Source organism: Lissotriton vulgaris, chromosome 1_1 (genome assembly GCF_964263255.1).
Source record: "Lissotriton vulgaris chromosome 1_1, aLisVul1.2, whole genome shotgun sequence".
Taxonomy (NCBI): domain Eukaryota; kingdom Metazoa; phylum Chordata; class Amphibia; order Caudata; family Salamandridae; genus Lissotriton; species Lissotriton vulgaris.
Genome location: NC_141685.1, coordinates 528,585,109 through 528,608,645, shown reverse-complemented (window position 1 = coordinate 528,608,645; position 23,537 = coordinate 528,585,109). Strand labels below are relative to the sequence as shown.

The 23,537-nt window shown below is 43.1% G+C and overlaps 1 protein-coding gene across 1 annotated transcript in view; it reads left to right on the top strand.

Annotated features, from left to right (window-relative positions):
• VAV3 (vav guanine nucleotide exchange factor 3) overlaps positions 1 to 23,537 on the top strand; it is a 1,223,230-nt gene that overhangs the window by 766,151 nt on the left and 433,542 nt on the right. The window contains exon 17 of the mRNA XM_086953893.1: positions 9,139 to 9,239. Within this exon, the coding sequence (XP_086810019.1) occupies positions 9,139 to 9,239 (101 nt within the window). The remainder of the gene's footprint in view (positions 1 to 9,138; positions 9,240 to 23,537) is intronic.

Sequence of the window (23,537 nt, the reverse complement as noted above, 5' to 3'; positions counted from 1 at the left end):
CACAGTTTTGTGCCACCTGTAGCTTCTTTAAGGTGGTTGTAGGTGCTGCTGGGTACAGTGAATTACAGTAGTCCGGGCGCGAGAGGACTAAGGCCTGGACCATAATTCTCTTTGCCCCATAAAAAAAAGGGGGAGGACTTTATGCAGCATTCTGAGGATGCCGTGACAAATCCCTGACACTTCCACTGCTTGCTGGTTGAATTTAAGTGACTTATCAAGCCACGTGCCCAGACTTATGTTTTTGGGTTTTGGGACCAGGGCAGGGGGGGGTCCTAACAGGATGGCCAAGACAATTTGAGGTCCTTATAGGGTGTGTTACCTAGAAACATAATTTTGGTTTTGTCTCCATTAAGTCCGAGACATGAGTGTTGCATCCAGGTGGCTGCTTTCTCCATGCAGAATTCCAGGTCGTATGGAGTGTTCAGCGGGTGGTTTAAAGATATCACCAGCTAAGTGTTATCAGCATAGGTGACAACTTTAATCCGGTACGGCTGGATGACATCTGCCAGAGGCTTCATGTACACGTTAAACAGGGTAGGACTCAGGGAAGATCCCAGAGGAAATCCATAGCTGAGAGGCAGAGGCCTGGAGGTAGATTCCCCCGCAAAGACCTGAAGCGTTCTGCTGTTAAGGAAGGACTGGATCCAGGAGATTGCTAACCCTGACACCCCGGCCCTCCGAAGCCTTTCGAGGAGAATGTTAAAATTGACCGTGTCGAAGGCGGCACTGAGGTCCAGGGGAATGATGGCCGCTGCTCCTCTCAGATCATTTATCTTTTTAGCTTCTTCGACCACGGCAATAAGTGCAGATTCTGTTGCAGGTTGGGGGTGGAAGTCTGTCTGGGAAAGTTGTAGGAGATCATGGGTTTCTAATAAGGTTGACAGAGAGGAGTTTATGTGCTTTTACAGGATCTCTCTAAGCATGGGTCGCATGGATATGGGGCAATACTTACTCAGGACTTCTGGATTTAGACTAGGTTTGCTCAATAAAGATTTTACCATAGCATGTTTCCAGGTTGGTGGAACAAGTCCAGTGGTGATGGAAAGATTTATTACATCCCTTATGGCTGGTAAGACCACCTATTTCACTTTCCACAAGACGTAAGGAGGGACTCTCCAGGGATGCACCGGTGTGCCTGTGGATTGGTACTGTGACCCGTGAAGACTTGGGCACTATTTCAGCAACCCCTGATGAATTTTCTCTTTACTGCATTACTTTTGCTCTCTACTGATGAAGAGCTAAACCCAGAAACAGGCGTTTAGGCATAACAGCCCGACCTGTACCAATTTTGGCGAAGAATTAACAGCAACTTTGAAAGTAAGTGTACTGCCTTTACCAGGATGCAATGGGGGGAACTATGCTGGGATGAGAAGCAGTGTGCTCCCACCCCCCTTTTCATTTTAATTTCATGACTACACCCTTGGTTCCAGTCATTGCATACTGGCATACAGATACCATAACTTAATGAGAGACTCTGAAAGGTAAGCGGGCTGATGTAAGTCACAGATCACTACAGCACACAGTGCGTTCTAGTTCAGTATCAAGTTTATTAATGTGAGGATTGTCCACAGAACGATGGAAAAGGTCCATCATATATTAGAGGCAGTCTAAAGCACTGGGGACCCGATTCACAAAGGCCCTCCGCACTCTTTGTGGAGGCCCCACAGTCGTGGCGGGGGCCTCCCACTCGTGGCAGGACCTCTGAACTGCAGTTTCTCATTGCGGAGGCCCCTCCACGAGGGAAGGCCTCCGCCACAACTGCAAAGCCTCTGCCATGAGTGCAGAGGCTCTTTGTGAGTCTTGCCCATTATTTCTCAATCCTAGCTGTAGTTTTGTGGAATTCTATTCCATCAAACATATTATATATGGATGAATTAGGTAGGACTTAAAACATAGCTTTGATCAAATTAAATTTAAATAAGTGTTGTATAATAGCGTTCTATGGATTCAATAACGTACAGCTGAACGTAATCATCTGTGGTGAGGTAAATAGAAGAAGCAGGTCTGTGAGGTGTTATTATAACAGATATTGATTTGAGATAAAAAAAAGTTATTGTCATGTCAATAACTCCATTAGTAGTGTTCTGTATTTCAGCTCCACATATATACAAGAAAATAGAAACCTAGGTCTTTCCAAACGTTTATTTCTATCATCTTAGAGATGGTCACACATCGAAGCCTAACTTTTACAGAGACAGTACATATAAAATGAAACGTTTGAACCATAGTAAATCTAAATAGATTGGAATAAATCGTAGCCAACATTCCCTGGAATGGCCTGAAATGTAAACTAAAGAGGTATCCTATACAAATGTGTTGAGCACTGTAAGAAGCTCAAAAGTAGATTAAACTCACAAATGTTTGTTTATGTTACCTTTCATAGGAGTTTGACAACATGAATTTTCTTTATGAGAATGTACTCCTTTTACAGGAAGGATGATACTTTCCATGAATTTCCATCTTACATGTCCTTCCTTCCTCATGTTGGGCATGTGCTATATACCATTAGCCTCATTTACCTGGAGGCTTTTACTGAGTATGCATGTTTTCATATTATAACATGAGGGTGGTATGGAATATTCCTTTTATTAGTCCAGTGTTTCTATGTATTGCTTTTTGTTAATCATTATTTTTCCTTATACTCTATAAGGACTTTGAAAAAGTATGAATAATAGATGATAATAAGAGGGTGGGTCACACGGTAATTAAAAATACATATCAGTATATGGGCAACCCTATCTAGTCTCTCTGTTAAAATTAAATTATGAATGCTACAGTGATTAGCCATTTTGTAAAGTTAGTACTGAAAATGAATCCATGTGTGCCCATTGTGGCAAAGAGGGAACTCCAGGAGACATGAATGAAAATTGTGTCTGCATCTAGAGTGAGGACTGCATAGCAGTTGGGGGAGTGTTTCAGTGAAGTTTGCTCATAGGACACCACTTTGGTCTAGATCTGTAACAGACTGTATGGCGTGAGTGAGTATATTCAAGTACACCTGTCTGTAGATTTAACTTTACAAAATTAGTATTGATTCATGACTTTGCAATATACTATAAGTTCCCATTGCAAGTTATGTATAGCATTGTAACCACTCCTCTGCAATACCACATCATCTGTGAAAAGGAGAATGGGAATCAGAACTTGAGTCATACATAGAGCAATTAAATTAAATTAATATCTAGTAAATTGTTCAAGAAGTGAAGACAGTTGGGCTAAGATATAGTCTTGCCGCAGAAGAGGCTTCACTGTGAAGAGTATGGTAGTCGTCCCTAGCAAGCCACACCTACCAATCATGAAGTAGTCAGTGTGAAAATCTTTTAGACAGTATCCGGAAGATACCTAAAACAAGAATTTGTTGACGGAATCAAAGACAGCCCTTAATTAAATTATTCTTCACCAGAGGTGGACATATTTCATTGTTAAGAAGACAAGGTTAGCCTAATTATTGAGAGGTGTCAGCCTTCTCAGCATCTGAATAAGCTTTAAGGAGATTATTACGATTTTTAGAAAAAAAAATTGGGGTATCAAAAAGTATTGATTTAGATCTTTAAACAATGAGGAGGTTGGAGTCACCTTTTTCAAAAATCAATATGATTACCGAATGCATTGACCCATGTAAAGGTCCAGGAGGTGCAACAGTAGGTAAAGTGTTGCATTAGAGAGGGGTCAAATTTACTATTCCCACTCCAGTCTATGCAACAGTTGAGAAAGCATTGGATGGCAGAGGGATAAAATGTACTATTCCCACTCTAGTCTGTGCAACAGTAGATCGAGAGTAGTTCACTTCAAATAAATAAAATATTCTAACAACTACATTAAATAACACAAATACAAATATTTAAATCTAAAAATACATATATACATTATTTTAAATAAAACAAATTGCCTGTTTATTACAATGTTTAAAAAACATTTTAAATAAAACAAATATTAACAATAATATCAAAAACCACACTATACTCTCACAATTACAACAACCAACAAATGTAATTTTATTTACAATTAAAAAGCATAACACAATTAAGATAACATATTAAACAACACTGTTTTAAACAATTAATAACGATTTTTATGTTTACGATTGCTTAAATAACATCCTACAGTATACCTCTTCAATGTAAACAACACACATCTAAAATTAGTTGTGAAATTATATTAATTGAAAATGTTAAATAATTAATGATCAAAGAAAGATTTAATATTAACTAATAATACAATAATTATATTTAATTAAGTTCCCACACTTTATCCCTACAAACCCAACAGCATGCACCTACTATATATTAAAAAAAACGTTTACTTACATAATTTCCATATTTAATTATCAATTAATGAAAATGAACTAATAATAAATTAATTATATTTATTTCACTTCCCACCTTTTACCCCTACAAACACAAGAACCCGCACCTCATACTTAACTACAACCCGACAACCTGCACTTAAAACTTAATGTAATAAAAAAATTTACATATTAAATATATAATGTTAATTCATCATTATTTATTAGTTATAATTAATGTATCCCCACCATGTACTCCTATTAACCCCACAACCCTCTATGGCACTGAAAGTACAAATAAACTAATACATCAGGTTTAAAAACAACTAGAGATTTACAAATTGTATTAAAAATAATAACAATAGTTATACAAGCAATGTATGCCATATAGAATTAAAATGTATACTAAAATACATAATAATAATTAAAAAACGATATTACTAACAAAGATATTTTTGTAAAGGATATTAACAATATAGATATTTTTAACATCAATATTAACAACATGGATTTTTTTGACATCAATATTACTTACCTTAGTATTGATATTCTTGTCAACGCTATTTTTGCGCACGATGTTTGTGCATGAGGATATTTAAAACTCTTGTTCTGCTCTTCAATATTTTTTGTTGATATTTTGTCTGAATACCATTCTTTCGGTGCGTAAATCTACATTGCATAGGTTTTGGCACTGAGAGACATAGTGCTCAATGTTGCATTTTATTCTTTTTTTTTTCCTCCTGGTGAAACATTTTTCCCATTTGAGAAACTGGTCTCATACATCTTCTCCAGGATTTGAGAAGATCCATTCCCCATCCCATCGTGAAAGGGAATTTACTCCAGCCTTTTGTTGGAGTAATTATCCAACCACTTCGAGGGAGATACATTTGTGAATAGTCAATGACCTACACGTTTGCTGGTGTTCACAGACTTAAAAGGTTAGCGATGCCCATTTCCTACCCCTTCCATTTGATTTGCTATCATGAAATTATCTGCAATTATGGTGAGTAAGCATGGTGTAGTAAACCGATTTACACCCGGCAGGATTCATTTTGTGAAATCCTGCAATTCGTAAAGGCAAATACATTCACACCTGAAAATGCCTTTGTGGATTGCCCCGTAAATTCACATTCCGTGCCTATCCTGGGGGCAAGGATTTCCAAATAAAAGTAAATCAGGTTAAGGATCAAAGTAATTTACGATCGCATTAAAACTTTTTTCTACAGTTTATTAATTGCACCTTGTTATTGCTTAGGTAATCTCAGCTGGTACAAAGAAATAAAAATGGCTGGATTATTAAGCTGCTTTGAAATGAAATCCTTGGTATTTTCAAGAGTAAAGGAAATCCGTTTTCTTTAAAAAGTCAAATGTGCTCGAAATAGCATTTCTACAAGAGCAATAAAAACGAGCAGCAGAACCTCGGCTTCATCCCTTAAACCCACTAATACTGCCGCAGAATCTATAGTTAATAATAAAGGCTTTTTCAAAATGTCAGCATCAGTGGATGCGATATTGCAAACTATCACAGCACAGAACTAAAACTTCCCACTCCGAAAATGAGTCTCATCTGAAAGAACTTGGCAAGATGCAGAAGCAAAAGAGAGGTATTCTGGAAAATGAGGCTAGCAGACAAGTTAGAACAGCAAAACATATATAAATATAATGATTCACCTTTTACACAATTTCAATTCAGATGGTCTAAAAACAGATTGTTACAAAGTAATATCTAACTGGTAGACCATTTATTGTGATGACAGACATCAACTCCTGCACATACCACAATCTGGCAAATTTGTACAAAAACTATTTAAAGATAGTAGATGGTATCGGTTAAGATGTGGCTTTGCTGCACAAATTGTCTTGTCTTCCTAGCCAAACCTACCAATAGCATAATTCTCAGAGTGAACATGTTATTATTCATACATTAGTGTGACTATGATTGGTTACCTAATTACTTTCCAGTCATCTTATTCCATGTTTTTCACCCTGCTCAAAATATCCTACTGTGGAACTGCAGAAGGGCAATTCGTATCCACGTCATATTAGCAGTTGGCCTGATCTGCATCTGGGCATTCCCAATCTGGGAATCATTTCTCTTCTAACAGCTTTGGTGATGCAGTCATGTTGGTTCAAACCTTTTGTTCAATTGGCCTTCAAGTGCAGCTCTTTGTGAGTGAATGACACACAGTGCTGTATGGTATGTAGTAATGATCTGTAGGAAAGGTCCAATGCTTGAACAACTGAGCAGAGGTCTGCAGGATGGAAGGCTGACTGTGTTCTCCTGATCAGGCGAGTTTAGAACATTTCTTATTCCACTATTTGGTTTATGTGTAGCTCTGCAGTGAGGAGGTAGCCTAATGCAAAACCCGGACATCCGACTTTGCCCGCCCTGGATTGTTTGTTTCTTTCTGTGGAGAGTCCTTTCATTCAAGCATTATGACATTTGTTCATGGAATTCAGTGTTAGAAATAACCATATGTTTTTTCAATGGTAAGTATAAAGAAATAGGTCAGTGAGTGGCGTACACGGGGTATTAAGGGCCCTCTTGCTACGCGGATTGGGTGGACAGGCTGGGGGATCTGCTGCACGTGGTGGTTGGGCGATTGATGTCAAACATACTGAAGTTGTATTAAACCACATGTACAGTCTTGGGCGCAATTGTCGAGGTGGGATTTCCTGTCCTTCAGTATTAATGTATGACCGTCCCTGTGTTGATGAGCATCTGTTTAATAAAAATATTTACAGAAAAAAAGTTTAAAGAAATATTCTGTTATCCAGGACTAAGGCCATCCATCTTTTAGTTCATGCTTCACCAATGGAAGCAGAGGGAGATACTGCACTACTACACCCACCTTAGTTGAAAGTCTCCGCCAGGCAGGAAGAGAGCTTTGTACCTTCAGCAGAAAGCACAGAGCTCTCCACCTTAGGGTACTAACACTTTGCAGAGAGGGCTTTAGGTGTAATGCACCACTCAGAAAAGTTTATTTTACTTCAATATCAAAACTGTCAAAGCAAATGCTTGTTATTACAAAAAATACAAAAAGTATAGTATTTTTGCCAAGGAATAGCTCAGGTGCACGATGTGGAACAAGGTGAACACAGGATGCAAGAGCGGAAGACAAAAAAAGAATAATATAAACAGAGAAATTGCAATAGACTATTAAAATAGTTGCAGAGAATCGGGAGAAAACGGCGGTTCAAAACATTATGCCCTGCAAGGAAGGCTTTTGAATGGGTCTTAAAAGGCCTTGTACGTGGATGGCCATTTGATCATGGATTACTGTAGGGTCATCATCAGTACCAAGAGAGAAATCTCTAGCCCAAGCACAAAAGTTTATAGAATTAAACAAGAAGATTAGTTAAAAGTAGGTCCCAAAAAGGTTGGCCAAAATTGGAGCTTACGTGGAATTTTCAATGACTGGGGTGCCATTATAATAAATTCTGGAAATTAAACATTAAAAATTAAAAGGCAATATCTAGTAAATAAAGAGCAACTGAGTGCAAAGGTGAAGGAGAAGAAAGCGACGCAAAGGATAGGTTTACTATTTGCAAACGTGGTCATTAAAATTGCTATAAGTTATCCGAAATAGGATGCCTCATTTTATCAAATAGGCCAAACAGCTCAGAGGCGAAAGTGCAATTGCAAAACTTAAAAGTGCGAAGAAAAGTCTGTGTCCGCCCCTTTTTTGCCATTTTTATCTTGTGTAGTAACCCTTGGGAACTAGAGTGGTTCTGATCTCTGCCAAGTGGCATCGAAAGTGAACGGACTCACTTCTTCAGATAACATCACTTTGTGCCTGCATGGATGTGAAAGCATACATTTATGCGGTAATATTTTATTTAATGATGAATGCTCAATATTTATTCAGTCCAAGATGCTTTATTTAAAAGTCTTAGTTTTTTTAGTTGTTTTTACTAAAAGGTATTTTAATATGTCAGCTTCTTTCCAGGGCATGCAAGCATTTTACATGGGACAGTGATACACCTCGAGTTAGCTTTTTAAAAGGTGTTAGTGGGTGTACTTGCCTCGATTTGAAACAATCATTGGCAACGCCAATAAGTCTGGCTCATTACTAAAACTACAAGTAAGATCTATGGGCTTTTGCATCACTTCTAGCATTGCCACACTGGAGGAACGCAAACTCCAAAAAAGTGATTAAGCCGGAAGGTAGAAATCTTCAGTGGGCGAAGGCGCCAAAAGTAACCTGTGAAGGACCTCTGTTTGGGCACCAATTTTAAAACACTCCCACTCTGAGCTGTTCTATCAAAAGTCAACGGTTTGCCCGAAGGCTGTCTGGCCTTGTGGAACCTATCTCAGCCACAGCTTTTCCCGTTGAGTATTTTTGACTTCCATTGCAGAGACTAGGTCAGAAGGTAAAACATTTGACTGGGAATATCAGTAAATCAGGTGTAACCTCTAGTAGAGCTTAGTATCCGGAGCATATATTTAGAATGTATGCGTTGACGGGGCTGGATCACAGGGTGTTATTTTGGGAATGTTTTTATGTACCTTCTGACACTTAACCGATAATCACGAGTGTTAGCAACTACTTGGCTTACTTTCTGTTGTTAATTGCATTGGTCATTTTTGTAAGTGACTGTTGTTTAGACAGTAGAATTCTCCAGAAAGCCGATTTATTATTATTGCACAATGTAGAAATTACTTAAAAATAGTATAATTATCTTCAAAACATATGTGGTACAAGAGAGGATTAACTATATCTGGGCATGGAAGAATTTTATTTCTGGTTTTATTTATGAAGTAGAGCAATCCCAGCAAGTGACACTTCTATATTGTGAATACATTGCATACATAAAAAAGTAAAACATATATTTTACCATTTTCCTTTTAGAGGAACATTTTATCAAGGTTACTTGTGCTCTAAGTGTGGAACTGGAGCCCACAAAGAATGTTTAGGAAGAGCAGAGAATTGTGGCAGAATTAATTCTGGAGGTAAGTCACTTTTATGACTGTAGTGCTGTTTTAATTGGAACAAAAAATGTTGCAGGCATAATTAAGGTTTCATTTTCACTTAAATTGTGTTTATTAAAGTATACATATGCTTAAAGTGACCATTTATTAGCACAATTAGGGAGCATTTAACATTCATAGACTTTTTTTCTCATTACAAAAGTAAGCTTAGAAATAATGAAGCATTCGCCAGAAGACATTTGCCATTTCCTTTGATTGGTAAAATGCAGTGTTTGGTGTGCTATCACGTTGTTCGCCGAGTTATGCCACATAGACATTGTATTTGAAATTCATAATGCATATTACAAATTACAGAAGTTCGAATTCTAGAAGGATCTCCTTGAATAGGCCACTAAACGCAAGTCAAATGAAAGATTGCAAACTTGCACATTTAGTTCTTCCCTCTTTGTCGTCTCGATATTTTATTTAAGTTTAATCGGAAAACACAGCCTAGCACAACACGTAGCATATGCAGGAATGATACTCCATGCCTAGAATGGCTAAGTCAATGTACTAGAATGACGTCATCAGCGCTGTCTCCGCTGTTGTGATGTCCGTGTCAGTTATAAAGGCACCCTTGGGCGCGCTGACGTCAGTTCTTTTCCTTACGTGCCAGCCAACGGAGATTTGTGAAGAGATCTACCCTCTGTCACATTTTTTGACAGGCTTTTTTTAATGTTTTTGACATTTTGCCGAATTCAATTTGGTGTGTATGTTTCCCACATGTCCAAGAAGACCTCCGCATCCAAGCTGCGCAGCGCCTGCCACCGCGCCATGTCGATGATGGATCCACATTTGGTTTGTCTTTGGTGCCTCGAGTGCGACCACGACTTGAAGTCGTGCACAGACTGCCAGGCCATGGCTCCAAAAGCTTTGAGGAGTGGTCCTCAAAGTTGCTTGTGGCCCATCGCTCTGCACCGCGTCATTTGTCCCGGTCGAGAGGAAGGTCCGGGCACAGCTCCAGGAGCCCCAAGTCTTCTCCTTCCCACTCGGAGCGTGTCTTCGGTCGCAGTAGGCTCAGAGGGGGCTCCATTGGGTTCCGTGCCAGTGGCTTCGCTCCTGCACCTATGCCCCCCTTGGAAGCGGTGAAGGATCCAGACCGACGCCAGTTGTACCTATGCTATCTTCCCCGGTGCCTGTCATGACGTCAACACTCCCGGCGTCGCAGACGCCCACTGGTGGTGCCAGCCCCATTCTTATCCACGATGATCCAGAGTCCGATCGGCACCGACCAGCGATGATACCGGCACCAATAGAACTGTTGGGTTCTGGGTCATTTCCTCAGTTCTATTCTGAAGGGCTAGGAATGGAGGGAGATTGGGAGGGTTTGCTGGACCCTAGACAAGATCAGCCTTACCATGACATGGACTGATGTGGGGAATTTGGTATGGCCAGTGAACTTGATACCCCTCCAGATTCTGGCCAGTTTTTCTTCCACATCCCTTGCTATGGAGGAGGGAGCATCATACTCTATGGTGATGCGAAGGGCAGCTGAGGTCCAGGGCCTTGAGCTCCCTTCTTTGGCAGTCAAGATGAACATCTTGATGGAAGTACACAAAAACGAAATGGAAGGTGCACACAATTGGAGTCAATAGAAAATGATGTATTAAAGTATCTTCTTCTTTATTTAATAGTATTCATCAGACATAGGCACAGCCAACGCGTTTCGTTCCATTTGCCTTTAAGGAACTTCGTCAGGGCGAGTTAGTGTAGTTAGAGCTGTCACCAATTTTGGACAGAGAAATGAAGATCAAATGGCGAATACCAATTGCGGGTCAGAATCACATAACCTTTCGGCTTGTAAAGATGAAGCCCACCTTTAGGCTTGTAAAGATGAAGCCCACACTGGGCGAGCTTGGGTTATTCCAACTGGTGTCCTAAGATCATGTTCAAAGTTCACCAAGACTGTCTAGAGTCAAGTTCACGATCAGGTGATGTAAAAGGTTGAATCTTTATTCCACAGAAATTCTAGAGGTTCCCGTCAGGAAATTCCTTTGATCCCCGCAATGTCGTTCTCCGAGATGGACGAGTTATGCAGACGTAACCGCCACCAGTCCGCAATGTAGTTCGGTGTTCGTGGCAATAACCACAGAGCACCTGTAGTAGGGTGCTCGTGCTCCGCAGTCCCGTTACCAGTGGCGTCCGGGACACCACTGGTAACGGGACTGCGGAGCACGAGCACCCTACTACAGGTGCTCTGTGGTTATTGCCACGAACACCGAACTACATTGCGGACTGGTGGCAGTTACATCTGCATAACTCGTCCATCTCGGAGAACGACATTGCGGGGATCAAAGGAATTTCCTGACGGGAACCACTAGAATTTCTGTGGAATAAAAATTCAACCTTTTACATCACCTGATCGTGAACTTGACTCTAGACAGTCTTGGTGAACTTCGAACATGATCTTAGGACACCAGTTGGAATAACCCAAGCTCGCCCTGTGTGGGCTTCATCTTTACAAGCCTAAAGGTGGGCTTCATCTTTACAAGCCGAAAGGTTATGTGATTCTGACCCGCAATTGGTATTCGCCATTTGATCTTCATTTCTCTGTCCAAAATTGGTGACAGCTCTAACTACACTAACTCGCCCTGACGAAGTTCCTTAAAGGCAAATGGAACGAAACGCGTTGGCTGTGCCTATGTCTGATGAATACTATTAAATAAAGAAGAAGATACTTTAATACATCATTTTCTATTGACTCCAATTGTGTGCACCTTCCATTTCGTTTTTGTGTATTTCTGATCTATACACCTAATGCTAGCAGGTGTAGGAAGAAGTTTGCACCATCCAGAATCTAGAACTAAAGGATCTGTAGTGCCTGACCTGGTCTGCTGCCTTGGTCTTTTGAAATTTTATCTTGATGGAAGTCCTAAAGCCTGGTGTCTCCTCATCGGAAACCTTGCTGCCTTTAAAGATGCCTTAACTGATGTCTTACTGAGCACCTTGTACGCCATTGCCCTGCACCTGGTGCCCCATCTTTCCTCACCAACCACCTTATCACCAAAAGCTTGGTGTTCCAAGCCTCTATCTCTCAAGGTGTGTTCCCTTCTGCACCCCCAGATAGGGAATTCAAGAGGCTGGATAGTTGGAGTAAGAAAATGTTTGATTCCTCAAGCCATGCATCGCGGTCAGTGAACACTGCATGTTTATTGGGCCTTTATTCCCACCCTTTGTGGGAAACGATTGCGAAAGTGCTGCCACATGTCCCTGAGGAGTACCTAGCCATCCTCTACTAAGAGTTATCTGACGGGATACATTTAGCAAAGTTCACCATCCGTTGTGGACTCGACACAACTAACTAACTGGGCAGAGCGATTTCATTGACAGTGGCTGTTAGATGTAACGCCTGGTTGAGGACTTCTGGCTTTTCGGGGGATGTCCAGGCCTCTTTCATGGACATTCCCTTTAATGGCACCCGTCTCTTTGGAGAGAAGGCAGACATGGTGCTCAAGTACTTTAAGGACTCCAGGGCTGCGGAGGAGTCCTTAGGCCTCTCAGTTGCCACTTATCCCTAGTCTGCCTTTTGACCCTTTCATGGCTACAGAAAAGGTTTTCAGCCGCACCATCCATACCCCAGCCACATGACCTTGCAAGTTCAGCAACTTTGGCACGGCCATGCGCGTGGCGCCATTCCAGCTGTGGGTCAGGCAGCCCGAATTCGGGTCAGTCCACCACCCCCCTGCAACCTGAGCCTCCAAACCTTCCTAGTCTGGCCCTTCTAGAACTTGGTGGCCGGTTGGTGGCAAGATCAGCCATTACCTCCACCACTGGCAGGACATCACGTCTGGTAGATGGGTTCTTCAGATAGTCCAAAGGGGCTACTCCCTTCCCTTCAAGACTACCCCACCATCCATGCCTCCAACTTATGACCGGCCAATGGAGGTTCACCTGACTTTGCTGAAGGAGGAAGTCATGACTCTCTTGGCCAAGGAAGCCATAGAGAGGGTTCCGGAGCCAGATGTAGGCTGTGGTTGCTATTCACGCTATGTTCTGGCCCAGAAAAAGGAAAGGGGCCTCTGTCCTAAACTAGATCTGCAAACCCTCAACTGCTTCCTCAAAAAGGAAAAGTTCAAGATGCTCACTCTGGCTCTGGTCTTGTCTGCCTAGGAGACTAGATGGTAGCGTTGTACTTGCAGGACACCCATTTCCACATTCCCGTCCTGCCTGTCCATCGGCACTACCTGTGGTTTACGGTAGGCCACATGCACTTTCAGTTCACTGTGGTCCCCTTTGGCCTTACCAGTGCCCCTTGGGTGTTTGCCTAGATGGTGACAATGGTCACAGCTTATCTGCACAGATCAGGGGTTCGAGTCTTCCCCTATCTCAACGTCTGGGTGTTGAAGGGGAGTTGGCCCCATGCGGTCGTCTCCCACCTCTAGACTACGGAAAACTTCCTGCATTTACTGGGGTTCTCTATCATAGTGCCAAAATCCCACCTGATCCCCTCTCAGATGCTCCTTTTCATTGGAGCTGTTCTGGACACTGTGCAGTTTCGGGCTTATCCTCCAAATGGAGAGTCCAGGATATTCACGCTATTGTGTTGATGTTTCAGCCTCTATACTGGATTTCAGTGAGAATGGCTCTGAGGCTGCTGGGCCTTCTGGCATGCTGCATCCTGCAAGTGACACATGACAGATGGCATATGTGGCCTCTGCAGTGGGACTTGAAGTTCCAGTGGGTGCAGCATCAGGGGAATCTCTCTGATATGGTCCAGATCTCAGAGAGAACTGCACAGGACCTGCAATGGTGGCTAACAGACCACGATTGGGTCAGAGGCAGTATCCTCTCCCTTCCCCAACCAGACCATACAATAGTGACAGATGCATCACTTCTGGGATGGGGAGATGTTGTGACTTGAATTGTTACTATGCATCCTTTCCCTTACCTGTTCCTAAGTCTTAATAAACCTTCTTCATAAAACCGACTCTACAACTACCTTGACTTTCTTTACATTACAACAGGCTGCGATCTTGAAGAGGTGGCGATCAGAGGACTCTGGTCTCAGGCAGAATCTGGACTTCACATCAACTTGCTGGAGCTACAAGCAATTTGCTTGGCATTGAAAGCCTTTCTTCCTTCAATCAAGGGAAAGGTGGTTCAAGTGTTCACGCATAACACCAACACCATGTGGTACTGAGACAAACAGTGTGGGTAGGGGTTGTGAACCCTTTGTCAAGAGACCCTGCATCTATGGACATGGCTGAAACAGCAGGGCATATCTCTGGCAATTATACACGCCATAATGGACAAACTCAGCCTTTGGTGCCTAGCAGATCATGAATGGTGCCTTCATCCGGAGATGTTGCAGGGTCTCTTTAAGCAGTGGGGAGAGCCTTGGTTAGATCTGTTGGTCTCCTCCAAGAGTGCGCAATGTCAGCAATTGTCAACGTTGGAGTTTACCAAGCAGCACAGGCTCCTGTATGCCTTTCTGCCAATACCACTCGTGTCCAGAGTGCTCAAGAAGATCAGGTGTTACTGGGCCCAAGTCATTCATATGGCTCCGGACTGGGCACTGAGAGTCTGGTATCCTGAGTTTCTCCATCTGAGCATCGATCCTCCGATCAGGCTGCCCCCACCTGAAGTGCATCCTGCTCAACACCCGCTCGGTCCACAGACACGCCATTGAACTCTGGAACCTTCTCGACACCACATCACCGGACGTCACCTTCCTTACAGAAACCTGGATGAATACCTCATCAGCTCCTGACATCGCCATAGCCATCCCGGACGGCTACAAGATCATCCGAAAGGACCGCACCATCCAAACAGGAGGAGGCATCGCCATCGTACATAAGAATTCCATCCGCATCACGACCAGCGCAGATGATCAACTCGCAGCCGCCGAACACCTTCACTTCCAGATCCACACCGACCCCAAAACCACACTCAGAGGCACCCTCATCTACAGACCACCAGGACCCCGCACTCAATTCAGCGAAGACATCACTGACTTCATCAGCCCACACGCCCTCTCATCTGAGGACTACATTCTACTAGGAGACCTCAACTTCCACCTGGAAAAGAAAAATTACAGCAACACCACCACCACCACCCTCCTGGACAACTTGGCCAATCTCGGACTAATACAACTTGTTGATACCCCCACCCACTACGCCGGGCACACGCTCGACCCAATCTTCACCTCCAGCAAGCACATCTCCTTCAACCACACCACAGCTCTCCATTGGACGGACCACAGCTGCGTTCACTTCAACTACAAAAAGACCACGACCCACAACCTCCCACAACCAATTCCCCGAAGAAACTGGAACAAAATTACCACCGACCAGCTCCTCACTTCGCTCCACAAAAACCCTCCTGCCAAATCATCGGACCCAAACCAGGCTGCCACCAAGCTCACACAATGGATCACCCACAGCGCCGACGAACTAGCACCCTTGAAAAACCATCAAATAAGGCAAAGTAACAAAAAAGCCCCCTGGTTCAACGATGACCTTAAGACATCCAAGAAGTTCTGCCGCACCCTCGAGAAAGCCTGGAGAAAAAACCCAACCAATGACAACCTGTCCACCTTCAAGAACGCCACCCGCAAACACCACCAACTGATCCGATCCACCAAGAAATCAGCATTTAAAGATCGACTTGACAACAACGCCCACAACAGCAAGGAACTATTCAACATCGTCAAAGAATTTACCAACCCCACCGCCGGCACCAACGACATCACCCCATCCCAAGACCTCTGCGACTCCCTAGCCTCTTTCTTCCACAACAAAATCGCCGACATACATAACAGCTTTGAAAACCAATCAGGAGACCAGTCCACTCCACCCACCCCTGAACCAAATCCCCCTTCTAACAACCTTTGCGCCTGGAACCCAATCACCACTGAAGACAACATCCGCCTGATGAACACCATCCACTCAGGATCGCCTACCGACCCATGTCCCCACCACATTTTCAACCAAGCAAACTCCATCATGGCACCCCATCTCCGAGACGTCATCAACTGCTCCCTCAATTCCGCTACCTTCCCGGAAAGCTGGAAACACGCTGAACTCAGCGCCCTTCTGAAGAAACCCACAGCAGACCCCACTGAACTTAAGAACTACCGTCCCATCTCGCTCCTCCCATTCCCTGCCAAAGTCATCGAGAAAGCCGTCAACAATCAGCTAGCCGCCTTCCTCGAATCCAACAAATCCCTCGACCCCTCACAGTCCGGCTTCCGAGCAAAACACAGCACCGAAACCGCACTCATCGCAGCAACAGACGACATTCGAACACTTCTGGACAACGGGGAAACAGTTGCCCTCATCCTACTTGACCTCTCCGCCTCCTTCGACACAGTCTGTCATAGCACCCTCATACAACGCCTCAGCAATGTCGGAATACAAGGAAAAGCATTGGACTGGATCATCTCGTTCCGCGCCGGAAGAACACAGAGAGTCCGCCTCCCCCCTTTTAGATCAGAATCCACCGAAGTCATCTGCGGCGTACCTCAAGGATCATCACTCAGCCCCACCCTCTTCAACGTATACATGAGTCCCCTCGCATCCATCGCGCGCCTACACAACCTCAACATCATCTCCTACGCCGACGACACCCAGCTGATCCTCTCCCTCACCAAAGACCCAAGCACCGCCAAAACCAACTTACACGTAGGAATAAAAGATGTTGCAGAGTGGATGAAGGACAGCCGTCTAAAACTGAACTCGGGCAAAACGGAAGTCCTAATCTTAGGCTTATCCCCCTCTGCTTGGGACGACTCATGGTGGCCACCGGCCCTGGGAAACGCACCCAAACCAACGGACCACGCACGTAACTTGGGCTTCATCCTGGACTCCTCCCTCTCGATGACCAGGCAAGTCAATGCCGTCTCCTCATCATGCTTCAACATCCTACGCATGCTCAAAAAAATATTCCGCAGGATACCCACCGAAACAAGAAAAACGGTCACCCACGCATTAGTCACAAGCCGACTGGATTACGGCAACACCCTTTACGCCAGAACCACAGCCAAACTACAGAAAAAACTCCAACGCATCCAAAACGCCTCAGCCAGACTCATACTAGACATCCCCCGCCAGGCTCACATTTCCGGTCACCTGAAAGACCTCCACTGGCTCCCCGTCAACAAGAGGATAACGTTCCGACTCCTCACCCACGCATACAAAGCCCTCTACGACCTAGGACCCGAATGCCTAAACACGCGCCTGTCCTTTTACTCCCCCACCCGCCAACTTCGTTCGTCCAATCAGGCCCTCGCTGCTATTCCGCGCAGATCCACCATGGGGGGAAGATCCTTCTCCTACTTAGCGGCCAAAACCTGGAATTCTCTCCCCACCCACCTCCGCCTTACACAGAACCACCTCTCCTTCAGAAAGCAACTTGGATATTCGATAAATAAAGTACCCCCCCTCCCCTCTCTAAAGCGCCTTGAGACCCTCTGGGTGAGTAGTGCGCTATACAAATTTTTGAACTTGAACTTAATTGCAGGCTCTGTCATTCATGCCTCGTTACCTGACCATCTTCTCTGATAAGTTGGTGCTTCACTTTAGGGCCTCTTTCTTATCAAAAGTGGTAACACCTTTCCACGCAGGCCAATCGGTCACCTTGCACACTTTCTACGCTCCTCCACACCCCTCTAAAGAAGAGGAGTGACTCCACCATCTCGACCCAAAAAGAGTGTTGTTATTCTACATTGACCGCACTAATGAATTTCGGTTGGATGACTAACTCTTTGTAGGGTACACTGGAAAGGTTGTGCGGTGCAGAAGAGGACTGTCTCACAATGAGACATCCTCTGCATCAAAATATGCAATGCTCTGGCCAAAATGCAGCACCCTGAAGGCTTAAGGGCTCATTCCAGCACAGCTTATGCTGATACCATGGTGTTGCAACATGGTGTTCTCAACATTTGTCAGGCAGCCACCTGGGAACCCTTAACACATTTGCCAATCACTAGTACCTGGACAGTCAAGTCCAAAGGGATGACCTTTTTGGCTGTTATGTCCTGCAGGACTTCCTGATCTAAACTTGTCCGTATTCCCTCCTCTGGGATGGTACTGTTTGGGTATCTAATCAAAGGTAAGGTATCTGCGGCTAGGCGTCTCACACAGATGGACAAGTTACTTTCCTTTGATAATTCCATAACTGGTAGAGACATGATCTAGCTGCAGATTCCTTACCCATCCACCCATCCTGCCCACACTGTGGATAGGTTTTTAGGGGCTGGGCTGACCTCCTTTCAGGGCCCTATTTGTTGAGAAATACACCAATGTCAATGTACTTCTTGGCTCCACACTTCTGCCGTGGAAAGTCGTGAAAAGTAACTGACACCAGCGTACCGAGGTGGTGACTATATAGGTGACACAGATGCCACAACAGCAGAGACAATGTCACATGGAGGCAGGCGACGCCACCAATGCACAAGGGTATTGCTCAAAGAAAATATTCCAGAACCAGTCTGACACCTGGGAAATTCAAAGGCACGGAATCTGCGGCTAGAACATGTCTCTACCAGATAAGATGTTACCAAAGGTAAGTAATTTGTCCTATACTTTTACATTTTATGGCTTCTTTTTTGTATTTTCTTATTTTTAACACATTATTTTCCCCTCTGTTATATCCTATTTCCTTTACTCTTGTTATTTATTTTGTGTCACTTTATTTCTATTTTTCCTTTCTGGGGTAACACCATACCCGCTTCTTTCTTTATACCATCCTATTTTTCTTTTTCAGCCTATTGCCCCATCTGATATGGTATTTTTTGCATTGTTATCTCCTTTCTTGTTTTTTAAAAGTCTTAAGTTGCATGTACCCAATAACCACCATTTTCCCTGATCCTTTCCTACCCCATTTTTCCAGAATAAATTATTTTTTTTGTGATCGTTTTTTAAATCATTTAAAGTTTATTTTTACTAGTAAAACATTACAAGTAACAAACTAGGAAATAAAAAGTGTTGATTAAATAAAAGTCAAGCTTCAGCTGAAGATGTAGTTCTGCTGAAAGTTACAGATGTTAGTGAATCTCTCTAAAGGGGTCAACCACTGAAATACTTCACAGGAGAAAGAAGGTCAAAACAGGGAAGGGCGAGAGAAAATATAGGAGCTTGTTGTCACAGGTCGATGTTGGAATAGTGTTTGCTTCAGGATTAGTGCACTAACTTATTCTCAGGTGGTATTTGGTTTGAAAACTAAATGAGTACACGTAAGGGGGACAAATCACTAAGCAGATATTACTTAAATATCTATGGTGTAATGAGATAGCTGCACTAGAGCAAGCCTGTTAACCCAAATTCTGGGTGAATGATAAGGTCATGAGAACAGCCGTTAACCAACATACCTGTGCTGCTCTCCAGCATGTGCAGGAGACAAATACCAATGAATAACAGCAGATAAAAGTGTTAAAACAATAGATAATAAAGAGACTAGGACAAGCTAAGAAACGTTTTTCTAGAAAAGGAGCACCACACAGTGGGATGCAGGGTTGGGTGGGTGTTCTGTTCTAACTTAGAGACCCAATAGAATTTAGAATTATTGCAAAGCAAACAGATGTATGTGTAGTGCATCTAAGTGTGCTCTGCAACTAGTGACCCAGAAGTACATTTGGCAATTTAGAAGTTCACACCTACTCAGTGGTTAATATTTCTAGCTTTCTTCTTCACCATTCCTCCTGAGTTTCCAAACTCTTCCCTGTCAGAATTAGGTGATTACAAAATTAACAGAAGGAGAAAGAACCCCTTCCCTCTGCACTGCTGGACTGACATCCTGATAACATCAGATATAGATCGCAAGTTTGAAATCTCAGCATCTTCTAGACTCAATTTTTCTTTCCAACACTCATTCCATCATTGAGCTCTACCTAGCAAAGAGTGCAGTAAGTGTCTCCATGTTTAAGCTTGTGTGAGTATCCAGTCACAGATGTGTACCTTTTCTCTTGATATGAATGAATATTCAGAAGCATGAACACCATTCTAAGACTCAACACAATTGATCCCAATGATTTAGTGACACAGACTCTGAACCTCTGCAACTGTCTCATGGTATAAGAATCCCTGATATTTGCACTTTAAATGTCCCTCGCTAAAAGAAAGGGAAATTTAAAATGGCCTAACAAATAAGATCATGCTTTATTCAAAGTTATTTGTGAATTATCTGAACCAAAGATGTACATTACTTATACAAGATGCTAATCATAAAAAGAATGGTGGAGCTCAAGATGTTACATTCACTGTATTTCAAAAGGAAGAAAATGTGGTGAATGAATTCACCCGAATCAGGATAGTGTTATTTCAGGTTAGTTTTTAATATCTTACTAACACCTTTGAAAGCACTTCACCCTCCCCACCCCCCACATGCACGTCAGTGCACTTGCCTTCTTTAACATCTGATGCATGTTACCTGCTCAGCCAGTCTAGACTGCAGGTGCTCAGCTTCCACCGCAGTAATGAATTAAAGGGAAGCAGCAGATGGACTGGGGATCCTTTCACCTCCAAGGTCGCTGGTTCAAATTAGATTTTAGTTCCACGTCAATTGCAAAGCAAGTCCTTCTGACTGGTTGTTTTCTTGGCTGCGTGAAATAAACTTAAGGTGGGAGTTAAACTACCCGTGGGCAGGTGTGTGGAGATTTAAGTACTGCAGAGAGTGTCATGGATGCTCTCACCATAACCTCGCTTAGTTATCTAAAGAACACATTTTTAGAGGTGGGCTTGTAGAAATATGCCAAAAATCCAGTAAGTGTTGACTCTAGGGCTGTTTTCAGGCAAGTTAGAGCCCCCCAGGTGGCATTTGATAAATTGCACGCAAGCCACTCTTATAATCCTATCAGTCAGATATTTGGGTATGAGCCTTACCTTTCCTGGTTTCCGAATGGGAATCTTAGGTCTTATTTAACTAGACTACGGAGAAGTGTGGCTCACTGGTTAGAGGAGGCAGACCCTGATGCAGAGGTCAGACCCAGAACCAGGGTACAATTCCCGATGCGGCAGGGTCTTGAGCTCAAAATGTCCATGGACTCGATAATTCTCGCCTCGGTGCCTACTCGAATCATGGGTTCACACTCTGCAACTCTGGGCAATAGCTTGCTTAATCTCCACTACGGCCCCACCACGATGGGATGCCTGGTCTTCACCTTGGGGATACCCAGTAGGGGATATCTCGCAGGGAAAGCCAGGACGGGTTCCCAAAGCAAGCGCTAAGAGACCTGTTGGTGATTTGGCGCTATATAAATCGAAATTAACATAACATAACAAACATAACTACGAATAAGCCTTTTGCACCTATTAGTTGCTTTCTCTCTGAACTTAGGTTAGGGAGAACGACTGCCTAAATGTCCATGTAATATCACTGCCACTAAAAGTATATTGTACTTTATTGTATTTTGCCTCCATGTGATCATGCCAGTAATCTATTTGCGTGTCCTATCTTTCGCTCTTTTAAAACAAATTCCTATAAGAAGGCTTTTGAGCGACTGGAAAAGCTCGAGAATGAGTACATTTGCTGGCACTGGACATTTTGTCTGCTACTCACTGGGGTCAGAAATAAATATGGTTCAGTGTATTTTCTCCTCCTTTTGTTTATTAGCCTTTAGGTTCCAATCCCCTAATTTGTAACTTTCCACACTTTTAGTATACGACCTTAAAGTTTTTTTATATATATTTTATGTGTTTTATGGTTAGTATGCCATTTATGTAGTGCCCACTGTATTCTAACTGCTCTACCCTTGATATGTTCTGAATCTTGAGGTGTTGCTATATCTATGAAATGTTTCATTATCTGTACTTTTATAGCCGTGATTAGCTGAATAAAGTTTTGTCACTGACCGACTGAAATCACTTTAAAAAGAGAGGATTAGGAAATCTTTGTGGCAGAGCTTGAACTTTAAATTGGTAAAGTAAGGAGCCGTGTCATCGAAAGGTAGAGAATACTATAAAAAGGCTCAAAATGTCCTTCATTTTGGTGGTGTATGAGTGATCCTGTCACCACAATGCTATTTTGTCTGGATTACTGAAGGCCCTTGCAGTTTGTGTTCCAAGGTGCTTCTTCACCTATGGTGGCTGCGTTTGGGATTCCAAAATGTGTTCAGGATATTTGCAGCAGCTACTTAAAAGGTCATTGATCATACAGTGGGTTTGGTAAGCTTAGCTCTGAGACTTGGACCCCTAACCAAGACATATTGAAATTTGAAAGTCATTATATGGGCCCCAGTGAGGTTCCAGTGAGTGATGTCACTGTAAGCTGTGGGCAGATGAAAGAAATATTTTTGAGGATGGCCATCTGTCCTTTGCCTTGATTCCGTATTTATATACTTGCAGGTTTACTTCACTTAAACAGCTTAGCTCATCTCCCCTTTTTGTACTGTAGCGGCCAGAGAAAGCCTTAGTAACATTACTTTAAAAAATTGGAGTATTAGTTGAGGAAGGTGAGAACCCACCTCACAGTCCTTATGAGGATGAACCACTAATGTCACTAAACAAACCTAAAATGATGAATGATAAAGAATGGAGAACAAGCATTATTATTAAATATTGATGACTTGTCTGTTTGTCAAATCAAAGTTTGGCTTATGGTGGGGTTGTGGGCATGTGCCAATGAAGTTCATGATTATTAGAACCTCATGTGACCTGTGTACAGGAATTCCCATTAACTGATGTAGAAAAGAGGATTAATGCTGATCTAGTGTTGTCATTGTTGTCAATCAATGTACATTTTAGGAAATTGGGTTACTGGTTGAGGGGGTGAAACGCTACTCAAGCAAAAACCACACTTTTGGTCAGTTTGAAACATAAGCAGGCCCTTAATTAAGCTGTACGTAACCCTCTGGAAGCCTGGCACAAAAAAGTAGTCAGCCTTTATTTAAGGGCAATGTGTCGGAAGTCGTGGACAGTCATTGCTGGGGATTCGCATTGGTGGTCACCACGGGCTGTCGATGCGTAATGCAGATCTTGTGTTGCTGTGTATCACTGATTGTCGCTTGTTCACTGGAGCTTCGCGTTGCCGAGTAGCATGGGCAGCAAGATCTTGCCATGAACACGCCCATTCTTGATCAGCCCAACTCTTCAGGATATCTCGTTTTCTTGTAGAGGGAGCTCAACTGATGCCAAACAAAGGGTCCAAGGCCTGTGGGACACTTCTTGGTGATCAGGATCTAACTCCAACAGAGGTCAGCAGGGCTCAGGCAGTTAAAAGTTGCTGGTCCAATTGCAGGTTCAGGTAGCAGGTCAGCTGGGCAGATACAGGGAGGCCTTTTGGGCGTTTTATGTCCCTGTAGCTCAGCCAGCTGACCCTTGGAGTCACTGCAGCCTGGTATGAAGG